The 14,361-nt window shown below is 38.3% G+C and overlaps 1 protein-coding gene across 1 annotated transcript; it reads left to right on the top strand.

The window, feature by feature from the left end:
• Positions 1–5,451: 5,451 nt before the first annotated feature.
• LOC139454840 (T-box transcription factor TBX6-like) lies at positions 5,452–13,768 on the top strand. Its single transcript, XM_071236464.1, has 6 exons — positions 5,452–6,119; positions 8,049–8,203; positions 11,535–11,650; positions 12,194–12,340; positions 12,496–12,557; positions 13,057–13,768. Exons 1-6 carry the CDS (start codon positions 5,452–5,454, stop codon positions 13,766–13,768), a joined length of 1,860 nt encoding a protein of 619 aa, XP_071092565.1.
• Positions 13,769–14,361: the final 593 nt, after the last annotated feature.

The following is a 14,361-nucleotide window of genomic DNA, read 5'->3' as shown; positions in this document are numbered from 1 at the left end:
TTCACGTCAATCATAGAAAAACGTTTGAGAATATGGATGGAAGTAAATGATTTACTGTCCGAGTCTCAAGCAGGGTTCCGACCAAACTACTCTACTGTTAATAATTTGTTTTTTTACAAGCTCTTTGTTCTTAGTATTTGTGCAAAAGCAGAGGTGGCTTTTATTGTGTATTTGTTGACTTTAAAAAAGCTTTTGACTCTGTTGATAGGACAAAATTGATGTATTTACTTATTACTAAGGGATGTCATGGTAAAATGTCTGTACTCTTAAAAAAACCATGTATGCATCAGTCAGCGCATGTATAAAGGTCAATAATGAACGTACGGACTGCTTTACAACATCCTCCGGTGTACGACAAGGTTGTGTTTTAAGTCCGTTTTTGTTTATATTTTTCATAAATGAACTTGCTATAGAGCTGCAAAATAGTTGCCAACATGGGATATTTGTAACAAAAGAAATAATGGACATTATGCTCCTTCTCTTTGCTGATGATGTTGTATTTTTTCCTATTCTGTAAATGGCTTGCAAAAACAGTTACATGTGTGACAGAGTTACTGTTCAAAATGGAGCCTTGAAGTAAATTTAAATCTGAATAAAACCAATGTTGTAGTTTTTAGAAAAGGTGGTACTGTTGCAAAACATGAAAAATGGTTTCTTGGTTCGTCTGCCTTGAGTGTAGTCACTTACTATAAATATTTAGGTCTTATGTGTTCCTCTAGATTGTCATGGTCTATGGCATGTAAGCAATTGGTTGTTCAGGCGTCGAAAGCCATTATGCCTCTTATAATTTATTCAGGAAAAATAGGTTTTGAAGTGGGTGCTAAGTATTATTATTATTTCAATTGTTTTCTTGGTGTTCGTAAGATTGCCTCAAACAAGGCAATCCTTGGGCCGTAGTAATATTTTTGTAGCAAGCCAATTAAGGGTATTTAAGTATTAGATTAAGTTACTTAGAATGATGCCTGATAGATACTCATATCATTGCACAATTTTAATGCAAATGTATGTCACATGTCCAAAGACGGTGATATTGTGAACTCTATTTGTACAAACTGTTCATCTGGAGAAGTAGAGGATGAATACCATGTCTTACTTATATGTGAAACGTATCCCCATTTAAGGTATACATTTCTCCCCATGTTGCAAGGTATTTTTATCGTCAGTTAATCATAAATCTGCTAAACTCTGAAAATCCTGATATGATCCATGCTGTTTCTGTATTCTTAAAACATGTCTTTATAATGAGGAATGTGTAACTTCATAAAAATCGTATCATGTACATCACATGACAAATGTTAAGATCCAATCTGCTTTGTACTATGGGCCTTGATGCCTAAGTTACTGAATTAACTGTCTGTCTTTTCCATTAACATGAGCTCCGTCAACAGTAGGCTGCTGAGAAATTAGTTCTAAGCCTCGATACGTTTTATATCGCAGCAGAAAGTATTTGAGACAAGAAGAATTAATTTCATGGGGATTCTCAAAACCTCAAAGGATTTGCTTCATATTTTGCAGTCTCGGGGAAGTACCAAATTAAATTCTATCAAAATATCTGATTTTTCAACTTTGTACTCTACTATCCAACGTGACAAACTCCAGGGAAAACTTAATTTAATGATATATGGGGCATTTGTCAAAGAACACGTGGTACCCATAGATATAGTTACATATCCATCTCAAGAGGTTCGGGACAATTTGTTGAGAAATAAAAGCAAATGTAATCTGAAGTTCACTGAGAAACGATATGTGAAATGTTGGACTTCCTCGTACATGACATCTCAACATAACATTTAGGACTAAGACGTAGGCAGCCCCACGGGCACCAATAGTGCTCCCCGTCTTGCTGTTCTGTTGCTTTTTGCACAGGAATCGGAATTTATGCGAGGATTGGCAAAATCACGACAATGTAATTTGGCCAAGAAGTTTAACGTAAGCTTCAGGATATGCATCGATTATCTGATATCGTTTAATAACCATCAAATATCCAATTCCCATTTACTGATTTACGGCGCGTTGGGGTAGCCTGGTGATTAAAGTGTTCGCTCGTCACGCCGAAGACCAAGTTTCGATTCCCCCACATGGGTACAATGTGTGGAGTCCATTTCTGGTGTCCCCCGCCGTGATATAGCTGGAATATTGCTAGAGCCGAGCAAAACAATATGCTCTCCACTGATTTATCCACCTAAACTAGAAATAAAGGAGACAAGTGAAACCGCCTCGTCTCTTTCATGTTTAGACCTATGCATAAAGATTCTCAGTGACAAAATAACATCTCCACACGCATGTATGACAAGAGTGATGTCGATGAGATTACATAATCTATAATACTCTTGTCAAGAAAAGTAGTCATCCCAGAGTATCTTGTCCAATACGACCATTGCAAAGAAATAAGTTCAAATTCGGGCATAATTCTATTGATTTTGCACCTGAATTATTTCTATATTTCAAATCTCAAATCAGTTATATCTATATCCAACTCTTCAAGGACATGTTTTTCTGTGGTTCAATAGACACACAGATGTCTTGTTTTAGAGTTGAAATCGACCATCAATACAGCACAATAACTCAAAGAGACAGTGTGTAATATAGGTTGTTCAAGTTCGTAGAACCCATCTTCCTTAGAATATTTTGAACTTTCTGGTGGAATGTACACAACTCTAAAATAAAGACCTTGCTTAATGTCAAATAGCGCTTTTGACATTTTGATCCAGAAAATACTTATATGTATGTGCATGCTGAGCATATTTTTCTGTGATAGCTCTTGTTCTTCTCAAAGCGCTGCTCCTATGTTAAACAGAAAGGCCATCAATATGTATGCATCAAATACATCTTTTTAGCTGCTTGGAAACCTATGATAAAGTTGTTCTCAAGTAGATCCATGAATTCTGGGCGTTCTTATTGTTTCATTATTCCGCACACATTCAGAATAAGAAAGTGCAAATTATTTAACAACTGTCAGTAGCATTGATATTATCTTCAGGTAAGCTTAGTGGCAGTGTATTCACATTATGATGGTGATTTGGGGGTGTTTAGGAATCCCGTTGTTAGAAGTGTTACTAGTGTGATCAATATCGTCAACAATATTCGTATTAATGGCATTATGTTCGGTGGTTCTCAGAATAAGTTCAACATGAACAGGACATAGTTTTGCACAGCATCACAGTCGCAGTCGCATCAACAGTGTCAGGCACTGGTTTCACATTCACCCCAACTTTCCCCGAACACCTGGTTTCATCACTATTTGATGTTGAATCATGGACGCTTGCTCATGATATGGTCGGAATTGAACAATCGACTCTGCTTTTGGCAGAGATTTCTTACGAATATGGAAAGGGTTGTGTCGCTTCTATCTTGTGATCCCACTTTGAGTATGAGCTCAAATATTGTGAAAAGTCTCCTAGCTGTTCACTATCAACACAGGGTCACACAGCCCCAACATTATTTGATATCCTACAGTATTGAAACTTAAGGTGCCTGCAGTATATAGCTATGGTTTAGATATCTCTATCAGGGTATGTTACACAGTGTTCAAACTTAAGGTGCCTGCAGTATATAGCTATGGTTTAGATATCTCTATCAGGGTATGTCACACAATGTTCAGACTTAAGGTACCTGCAGTATATAGCTATGGTTTAGATATCTCTATCAGGGTATGTTACACAGTGTTCAAACCTAAGGTACCTGCGGTATATAGCTATGGTTTAGATATCTCTATCAGGGTATGTTGCACATTGTTCAAACTTAAGGTACCTGCAGTATATAGCTATGGTTTAGATATCTCTATCGGGGTATGTCACACAGTGTTCAAACGTTAGGTACCTGCAGTATATAGCTATGGTTTAGATATCTTTATCAGGGTATGTCACACAGTGTTCAAACTTAAGGTGCCTGCAGTATATAGCTATGGTTTAGATATCTCTATTAGGATATGTTACACAGTGTTCAAACTTAAGGTGCCTGGACTATATAGCTGTTGTTGTAAACATCCCTATCGGCGTACGTTACACTGACTGGTGTGTTTGTGCATGTTGGATGACAGGCTGGTGAACCTACGCCTAATAGTAACATAACAACAGTTTATGCCGCACATACAGCACTATTGATATGCAGTGTTATATACTACAGGCACATGTAGTAAACTGACATACTATGAAAACGTGTAGTGGAATTAGGGAAATATTATTCAGCGAACTGACAGAAAACAAAGAAATTGGTATGTGGTAGTGGGGCCTGAAGGCTTGAGACATTACAATAATGTTTGAATCCTCATTCACGTTGTCATAACTGGACATAAGCTGCCAGTCATTTGTTACGTAAGGGTCAAAATCAACTATGCCTTTTAGATGTGTTTCTGTATTGAGGGTCGATGTGCCTTCCTTGTCGATGTTTTTTCGTCCTCATACGGATTGGCAGGGATGACAAAGTACATGTATACTCACATTCGGTTATTGACATACGAGTGTTTATGCTCATCATAAGATGCAAAAGGGTTTTATTTAAAAACCTCGATAACTTTTTAACATTGCTGAGACTTCATAATATATTTTGTATGATAAATTTTGTTATAGAAAAATGAGGAGCTCGCTCAACTTTACAATAATGTAATCATTTATTGATTATTTTTTTTAGCGAATTAAAATATTAGCGGGATCATGCTATGGGTTTAAATCAGAACGTGTAATTCTGTCTGTATTGGTGGGTTCTTCTGTAACTTTTACGAAGGCCCAATTCCACCCAGTTGAAACCCTTGCGCCGATTATACGCTTCTTGAATCTAGACCATGTACGTCGGACATCAATCACAATGATGCTTATAAACATTGCTGGCGCATTCGCACCAGGCCGCGTGTAAAGCATGTATTTCACATTGTACATATTTATATTTTCCTCGATTTTTAGAAGCCAATAAATTATTTAATATTGAAATTACATATTTATTTATTTATTTTTATTTATTTATTTATTTATTTATTTTTTGGGGGGTGTGTGTGTAAAATTCTCCTCAAAGAAAACATCCAAGATTGATGTCACTGGCATGGCCACTGAACAAAAATCATTTTGTCATTTCCCAAGATCAGTTCAACCGATCACCTGTCACCGATGAACGGTTGTTTCTCGCTGTCAGTCACCTGACATCCAAGCGCTTGCATTGCGTCATCGGGCAGGCGACCAATCAGAACGCGTTAATCGGGCACTGAGGCAGGGCGCTTTTACAGTGATCTTTCTTGGCATTGTTCATAAACTGAGCTTACATGTCTAATTTGTCAGTACATTGAAGTAAGGAGGTTTAAAGTCTCATGCCGGTCTGATGAAAAGCCACTTGAACTGATCGTCACTGTTGATCACATCACTCGGAACAAGGTGAGAAAGACTTGAACAGGAGCAAACGCGTGTTTCAACCCATCCGCACTTCAACAACTTATTGTTTATTCCACTAGCCAAAGTGACAGAAATGCTTCGCACAGAACCTGTATCTTGCGAGGTGACAAATTCGTCAGACTTTGCACCCTGTGCTGAAACAAGGAGAGAAAAGCCGTATTACAACGACGTCAGTGGTGGCACGTTCACGGCTCTGGAGGGCCTCAAGTCCTTCTACTGTAGTCAGGGAAGTACCCAGAGGCAGCAGGGCACCTACGGACACCAGAGTCCAGACTCTGCAAGCAGGGATGACAACTCGGAAAGTCAGGACACAGACGGCTACTCACCCCCAAATTCCGCCACCAACTACACATCCCTCCAGCCGGCCCACTACGACCACTCCCCAGCGGCTCCACCCCACTATGATGTTCCTCAACCCGCTTATGACCACCCTCAGTCCCACTACGACCATGATTCTTCTCGAGATTCCATGGCTCCCTACCATCCTTCCGACAGCCTTCAGGGACGCTACCCGTACATGAAACCCTACCACCAGCCCTACCCTTCCGCCGTGGAAAGTGAGGGGCTTTATTCAAGGGTGGATTCTCCACCTCAAGAGCTCCCTGTCCCTGAGTCTCCCACCCTGATTGACCCCACCCACGGGGGACAGTCTGGCAAGGCGTGCGTGTACCTGTGTAACCGAGAGTTGTGGCTCAAGTTCAACACGCATACCACGGAGATGATCATCACGAAGCAGGGAAGGTAAATGAACACACATACTTATTCCGAAATACGATTAATTTCAATCAGAAAAATCAGAAATTGTTCGGTGTATAATTATGTTCTTTGAACTTGAGCCTTCTTTGCACTTTCACTACCTTTTTTCTATTTCAAATATATATATTTACGGGTATTTCGAAATAAGAAATTTAATGCAAAATTGTCCTAATGGTAAGAAGAAAATACATATTTTACCTCATGGACTAAATATAAATATATAAGTATATATATATTGTTCTCTTGCTTACTTAGATGGGATTTTTTTTTATTAGTTTCTTGTTGTGTGATATCACAATAGCTCGATGAATAGCGCATAGTGTGATAAATTATTTTTATCATCTATACCATTTTTTACCTGTGAAAATGATGTTTTAAAATTTGTTAGGGCTTTGTTAAGGCTATTTTTGTCACTGAAAATGTAAAATATCCCTACTTTCGACAAAAACAAACAAATGCTATTAGAATCAAACAGTTAAAACTAGTTCGCATCGAAAAATGTTATGTGAAAAGTGTTATCGAATTGTTGCCGCATTAAAGTATTTTAGTTTCAAGTTTAGTTTCTGATTTAGCAATTCAGAAACTACTTCCTGAATGTACATAAACGTAAAGCATATATTTTGTAAATAAAAGCGAAAAAACCCTTTCCATAATCATAGGAATGTTCTGTCAAAAAGTCATTAACGATTGAAGAAACAAGGGAATTGGTTTTATTGGTACCGATTCATTACAAAGACACAAGCAGGTACATACTGAGAACTATTTGGCCATAAATTGTTGTGAAAACAACCGATTAAAGAATATCCTCTGATTCACCGACAGAGAAATCGCTATATCATTACAGTTGTCTTTGGAAATGTTTATTAATTATTGTGAAAACAAAGTTAACCGCCCTACTCCACCACCGGGTATAATCAAGAACTGTCTTCACCGTTTCATTTAATTAAAATAGGGATTGTTTAAACTTAACGTACAAATATTTAGGTTATAAAATCATGCTTCTTTTCACTTGAAAATGGACTGTTTATTGTTCATGAAAGTTCTACATGACAGTTACTACATATATATTTCAACTTTTGTTTGTTTGCGCAAAAAGTACAAATAATTTAGGTTTTGATGTAAAAAATCGTTTACACTCAGCAAATCATCAAAGTTGGTTGTTATTAACGATGGTATATTTCATCCTTCACCAAGCTGATTGAATGTTATTACAATCATCTATTGCGTCTCAATGTTTATACACGACTTTAGAGAGGTGTAAGACGATGCCAATCTATCTGTTGACAGACAATTAAGATACCTGGCCGAAAAACTTCTTTGTCGTGTGCCTTAAACAAACATATCACCTGTCGTAATTTAGATAAAAGATGGTTTAATTGGTTTCGTCGGGAGCTGAACTTGCTTAAATTGGCGGCACTGTTTTCTCAAGATGCTGTTTGTTCAAGGATTAAAGGAGGTGTGAGCGCACGACCTTGATGTCAATTAACTGTTGGATTGTTACATTTCTAATCAAACTATCAATTTATATTTGTATTTGAAATTGGTCATTTTCCAACATTCGCTTCCGAATACTCGTACAAACAAAAAAATTCTTTTAAAAAATGTCTGGGGTAAGCAGTCACAAGCTCTTCTTATGTTCTTGATCAATATGTGGACTTTTTTCGGTTTAAGGATGATTTAAATTGCCACAAGAACTGTTTGACTATTACAACAATCAATTTTCGTTGTTGTAACTAAATACAATTCGCCGTTTTGAACATTCCTACACAAATTATGGACGATTTTCCATATTTCTACAAGATCGAACTATGTTGGGGCATAAGTTTCGCTTCAATATTATTTGATGGAAAACTGTTGAAACAATCTGTTGTCGGAGCCTTAATAAAAAGCAATATTGTAATCTGTGCTCTGCAGGCGAATGTTCCCGACTCTTCAATACAGTCTGGCCGGCCTTGACCCCTCTAAGCAGTATAACGTCTTCGTCGACATGATCCTCGCCGATCCCAACCACTGGAAGTTCCAAAACGGCCGCTGGGTGGCGTGTGGACAAGCAGAACAACTACCAACAAGTAAGTTCTGTCTCATGAAATATTATTATTGCATTCAATTCAAATGCAATAAGAACAATACGTTATATCTATTTTAACTTATTTTTTTCGGCATTATGATTTTGAAACCGGCAAATTTGTTAACGTTTACATATATATTGAACATAAAAATTCTCATCCTACCGTCTAAATTACAGAAAGGCTTCAAACATTTTTTTGTTTGTAAAACATATTTAACGTTTATGCCAACCACAGTTATTATTTTGTTGAAGGGTAAATAAGGTAATAAAATAGGGCTCAAATTTCATAAAAAGATATCTATGGCATCGTGTCGACAACAATTCAGATGTTACTATCACATGTAAACGTAGAGTAACATGTAACGTTTCTTCTTCGTACACAACGCGCGGCTAACAAAAATACAGTGACCCCCACCACAACAAAAACAGCTTCCGTCGAGGGATACATGTCCGGACAATCCCATAAACTATTATTAGTCCTAGGGTAAATAGTATTTTTTTGTTGTTATTAGCTGGCTAGCTACGCTGTCTGGTAAGTGTTCGCAGTTTGGCAGGGGTCGCAGTAAGAGGTCTCGGGGGGTGGTTACTGCCGGGATGCTGCCTTTGACTAATTTAGTCCACCTACCGCCATGTAACAAAAGTTTAAGTTCTAATGTTTATCGTACCTTGAGACCATTTCTGAATCGACATATCGTCTGCCAAAACATCTGACGACCATGCAGGAGGAACCCCGCAGTGAATGTTTTGGCAGACGACAATATGTCGGCCATGTTGTTTACACATTGAACAAAAGATGATAGGCAGTGGGCATTGGTCTTCCCAGAAATGATCGTCAATTAGAGTCGGAATAATGAAGGTTATCTGACGTTCGTCATGCTTCCACCAAGTATCCATTGTCCACTGGAGGGGATTAGTCAGTCGAACAGCAATATTCCTTAACTATACTTCGGTTCAATCTGCAGGTCACTTACCGCCAATTATCACTTCTATTAACCCTTCTGAACATGTGACATTAACCCTCCCAGCGCACCTGCTGCCAAAAGTATACCACGGATATATTCTGTAATAGCTCCTAGTGAGTACAACATGGATATATGAGGAATAATACAGGAATATGTAACCTTAAGTTCAGTTGTCTGAATGAAGACATGATCTCTGATATTTTTGAAGGTCTGGTCTAAATATTCTGCACAGAGGTAGCCTAATTAATGCGCGTGGCTGACCAAACTGTTGAAGGGTTCCTACAGGAGTTACCAGCTACCCACACCTTCGAATAGACGGACGTATTAAGGAGACGTGGATTTGCATAACCTTACTGTCTCTCGACGCTACGTAACAATTGTCCGATAATGATTAATACTACCGTGATGAGCTAATTAGGAGAGTGATGTAATATAGCCTCGTAACGTAGGCTCTATTTGCATCTAGCTCTGACGGTGCCGTGGAGTAGATTTGTTTGACGTTGTGATATCAGAACTATATTTGAAATTAATAGCGATTGGGCTGCAGTTGATGCTTTTGTTATTAGCGCACTAATTATTATAACTGACTGGACCAGGACACATCAAATAGAGCGTGGTTTCACCGCTGCTGTTGTACTGCGATAATTATGGAAGCGTATTAGTGCCACAGTCTAAAAAATATTTCATCTACGTATGTGATATCATAATGTCAAGGTTACCCATAAAGTAATACTGTCTTATGAAGTTGCGACCCTGGTTAGTTTCTTGTTTATACGAACTTTTATATTTCAAATAAAGGTGATTTCATGTATTTAATTACTGTTAATTTAATTAAATGTTTGGGAGCACGTTGGTTGTTTACTTTCATTTGTCCTTTTCCGTATTTTTCCAAAACACTGAGATCATTTCAAATTGTCAAACTATCACCGTTAAACTAAAAATACTAACTTCAGAATTTCACCTTCAATGCTTCATAGGATGATAACGAGTATTGGTTTGATATAGCTTTTACAGTTCGTGTGATTCTCCCACGTTCATATTCACGTTTTACGTCTGAAATCTAAATTCCGTATTGGAGAATCATGAGAATCAACATATTCGAGTGATTTCACCAACTTAAACTACAGTTTATATATAATGATGGTTGATATATAATTTCGCTAAAATTTTGAATAATGACCATTAGTTGTTTGTAGTTTTGGGGAACTTTTTGTACTCCTCTTTATTACGGCTGTAAGGGAGTACGGCATGTGTTTTCTTCAGTAATTTCGACACATTGAAATGAAGATTTACTATATTTTATGTTTAAACAGTACCCGAATAAAGAGAAGTCAAGATAGAAAGTTAAGCTATTCGGTCATTATCAATTAACCGAGGGACCCGTGAAGATCCGGTGTAGAATAGATCTTCAGCAACCCATGCTTGCCGTAAAAGGCGACTATGCTTGTCATAAGAGGCGAATAACGGGATCCCAGTTTCGCGGATCGATGTTCATGATGTCAATCACTGGATTGTCTGGTCCAGACTCGATTATTTCCAGACCTCCGTCATATAGCTGGAATATTGCTGAGTGCAGCGTCAAACAACAAACAAACAAACAAACTTACTCCAGATGTTATATATAACTGAGCCGGAGCTATTGTCGATTACTCGAGGAAATATTGTTTGAAAAGTCGATAATAGGAGAGTAGATGATACTTTCTTCTACTTAGAATATAATTATATCATATATGTAGATGTAAGTATCATGTACATAGATAATTTTATTTACAGTGTGGCGCTAATACGTTGCCATAGTTAATGCCGAACAAATAACATTCTACTGCTCTGACGACACAAGTAAATGATACGCTTCTGAAAGCTAACATAGTGCCGACATGAAAACAGCATAGTTCATTGTGAAAGTTACTGCTCAATGTGAGATTTTATTGGTGATAGAATGCATTTTAAGACATTGTGACATTCAATATGCTTAGAAACACTCGCGAAAATGGCGACAGACATTATACACAAGTTTTTAAGTATAGTTCTGTGCGGTTTGCAATTCATTTCCATTGTTGCTAGGTAACTCGCGCTGTATACACGTCACTCCAAGCTTGAGTGTTCCTGCCCTACCGAATGTGTTATCAACAAAGTCAGCAGGTGCTTCGTCTGAGAATGTTCAGAACTTTGTTAGGAGTGGTGACTCCCTTCCATTTTATGTGACATTTTTTTTCATGCCCTCAATACATTTCAACACTTTTTATGCACACCCCCTCATAAAATAAATGACCAGTCCCTAAATACTGTTTAATTATTCATTGTAAGTGTTTGTATTTCAAGCAATTATACATTTTTTCAACTGTGTAACGTAGATTATTTCCTCTCCAGCCGGCCGCGTGTACCTTCACCCCGACTCTCCTAACAGAGGCTCCCATTGGATGAAACAGGACATCGTGTTCGGGAAACTTAAGCTGACTAATAACAAAAATACGGACCAATCACACGTAAGTATTGTCTTTGGTGGAAGTGTTGTAAACATATTTTTATTAACAGAACATAGAGCATCTGAAGAAACAAAACATTACAACAATTTGACAGATACCTATATTCTGATTTTATTGCTAGAATATTTGATCATTAACGTGCTTTGAATAAATGAAAATCTTATTTTCAGTGATATATAATACATCAATGTACGGGGAAATGTTTAGTCATTATGGCAGAATACATGGTTTAAGTGAGTGAATGTGGTTTTACGCCGCTTTCGGAAATATTCCTGCAAAATCACGGCGCGAGATAACAGAAATAGGCTTCACATACTATACCTATGAATGGAATCGAACCCTGGCTTTCGACGTGGCGAGCCAAGGCTTCAATTACTAGGCTATCCAACCGCCCCACCTCTTAAAAAAATCCGTTCAAATTAATGCACATTCACTGCAATATACAATACATGGTTCTGTTTGTATTAATTGTACCACCTGTTCATCACATTGTTTACCCTTTTATTCTCGTGGTATTTTGACTTATGTGATCCATGTTTACAGATTGTGTTAAACTCCATGCACAAGTACCAGCCTCGTCTTCACGTCATCGAAGTAGGCGCATGCGCCCCCGGAGAACAGAAAACGTTGCTGACACACAGTTTCCCGGAAACTCAGTTCATCTCCGTTACTGCCTACCAGAACACCGACGTAAGTCTATCTCATTTGTAATTGAATTATTGTAAGACAATTATTTTCTTATTATAATTATCAGAATCCGAACCTTAGATTATTGTAAGAATTATTATCTAGGAAATCTATAACGTGTCCTTCATGTGTACTAATTGGTTATTATATTTCAACAGATAACTCAACTAAAGATTGACCACAATCCGTTTGCAAAGGGATTCCGGGACAACTATGACAGGTAATTGTTGCCATGGATACACTCTGAAGTTCCGAGTTTTACCCAAAGTGATACACATTACGACGCATTGACATCAGAACTGTAATACTTTGTTTATCCTTTATAAAAAAAACCCGTTATATACCTCGCATAACGTCCACATTTCCCTATCCGATATAATTACATATTCCCATGCTAATAAGTATTGCCATCAATATATCCATATGTCTAGGGGTAACAACGGTTATTAGGATGGGTATACTTTTTCAAAATAAATTTGCAACAGCATGACTAGTTGTCATCCATATACGCATATGTCTAGGGGTGATACTAGTTATAAGGAAGGGTATACTTTTTCAAAATATAGGTGCCACAGCATGACTTGCTATAATCAAGTTAGGGACTGGTGCCAGGTCTGATAAACTATGTATCGTTGGTCCAATGTCATCTTGTACATACATGTATATGTTTAGTTGTGGCATATAATTTTACTAATAAAATTTATTTGCTTCATTTCCAGCTCGGCCATGTTCCGATCTACCGAAAGGACGCCATCGCCCCCTGCAAGAGATCCTTACATCGCCAAAGAACATCCATCCATGCCATATCCCCTCGGATACATGGTGGGGCAGCCCCCAACCTCATACGGAAGCAGCTCCCAACGACCATATTCCTCCTACAGTGGGCAGTCCTACCCCGTAGCGCCCCCTGTCGTTTACGGTAGAAATCAGCACATTCCCGACTACAGTGTTTATCAGTACCGTGATAGCAACAGTGCTCAGCCAGAATATCAACCCCAAGGATTCCTTCAACATAACGACTCCTGTGCAAAGAACGACAGTGGTAATAGGTATATACCCAACTCCTACGTCCTGAGCGGCCTTGAAAGCGGGCACTCCATGTACCCGGGGCCAGCGCTCCTGCAGTCTCTGGACACTCCATCAGGGGAAAACGACATCAACCCCATCAACCCGGCCAAGAGAAGGCGCGTGAATGATCCTGACGACATGCCTTCCCATTCTAGAGCCAGACACGATTTCCGCTTGGACGATGAGGAACGTCACACTTCAAATAATGTAGCTTTATACGAAGACAGAGACATGGCGTCCTATAAATCAGGGGAGATAAACTATGCACTTCCTGCCCAACACAGCAACTATGCCGACTTAGCGCCCTTGAAAACGGAAGCGTCGCCTTACCATATTCCTGTCCCAGAAAGCTCATATTATTAATTGCTTATTTTGCTGTTACAGATTTTATTGTTATTGAATGCTTCTAACGAAGCTGAGCGTTTCATTGGTGGCTGTTTAATGCTGATATTACTTCAAGAATCGCAACGTAAAACTACAGAAAGTGATGTAATTGTATGTACCGCAGGGGACTTATCGTCATGGACACGTGTTGTTTGGTGTTGTTGACTGGCGAATGAAGAATAGGGACTGTATATCTCACGTCACGGAACATTTCATTGATTAATTTTGAAGTAATATTGAAACAGCGACATATCCGACAGTGCTCTGGTTGTGTTGATCACGTGACAGCATACGGGTATGCACTGGAGATGACTGGTTGTCAGAAAAATTGTTGTATTTTGAATTTGTTGCATTATCTTGCCACTGTGTTTGTTGTATGAGTGAGTGAACGTATCTTAACATATATCAGTAAACATGAAAAAGAGCACTTTTACTTTGTTTTCCTTTTCCATTCAATGTGATCGTAGATTAACCTCAGGGCCCTCTTACATAAAGCGATCTTAGCGCTAAGATGATTGTAACTCCCATACTTAAACATAGGCTTACGGTTGTCTTAGGGCTAAGATTGCTTT

This window comes from Haliotis cracherodii, unplaced genomic scaffold, assembly GCF_022045235.1.
Source record: "Haliotis cracherodii isolate W230 unplaced genomic scaffold, xgHalCrac1.p SCAF_1, whole genome shotgun sequence".
In the NCBI taxonomy this organism is placed as follows: domain Eukaryota; kingdom Metazoa; phylum Mollusca; class Gastropoda; order Lepetellida; family Haliotidae; genus Haliotis; species Haliotis cracherodii.
The sequence above is the reverse complement of the archived record's forward strand: the minus strand, read 5'-3'. Positions and strand labels throughout refer to the sequence as shown.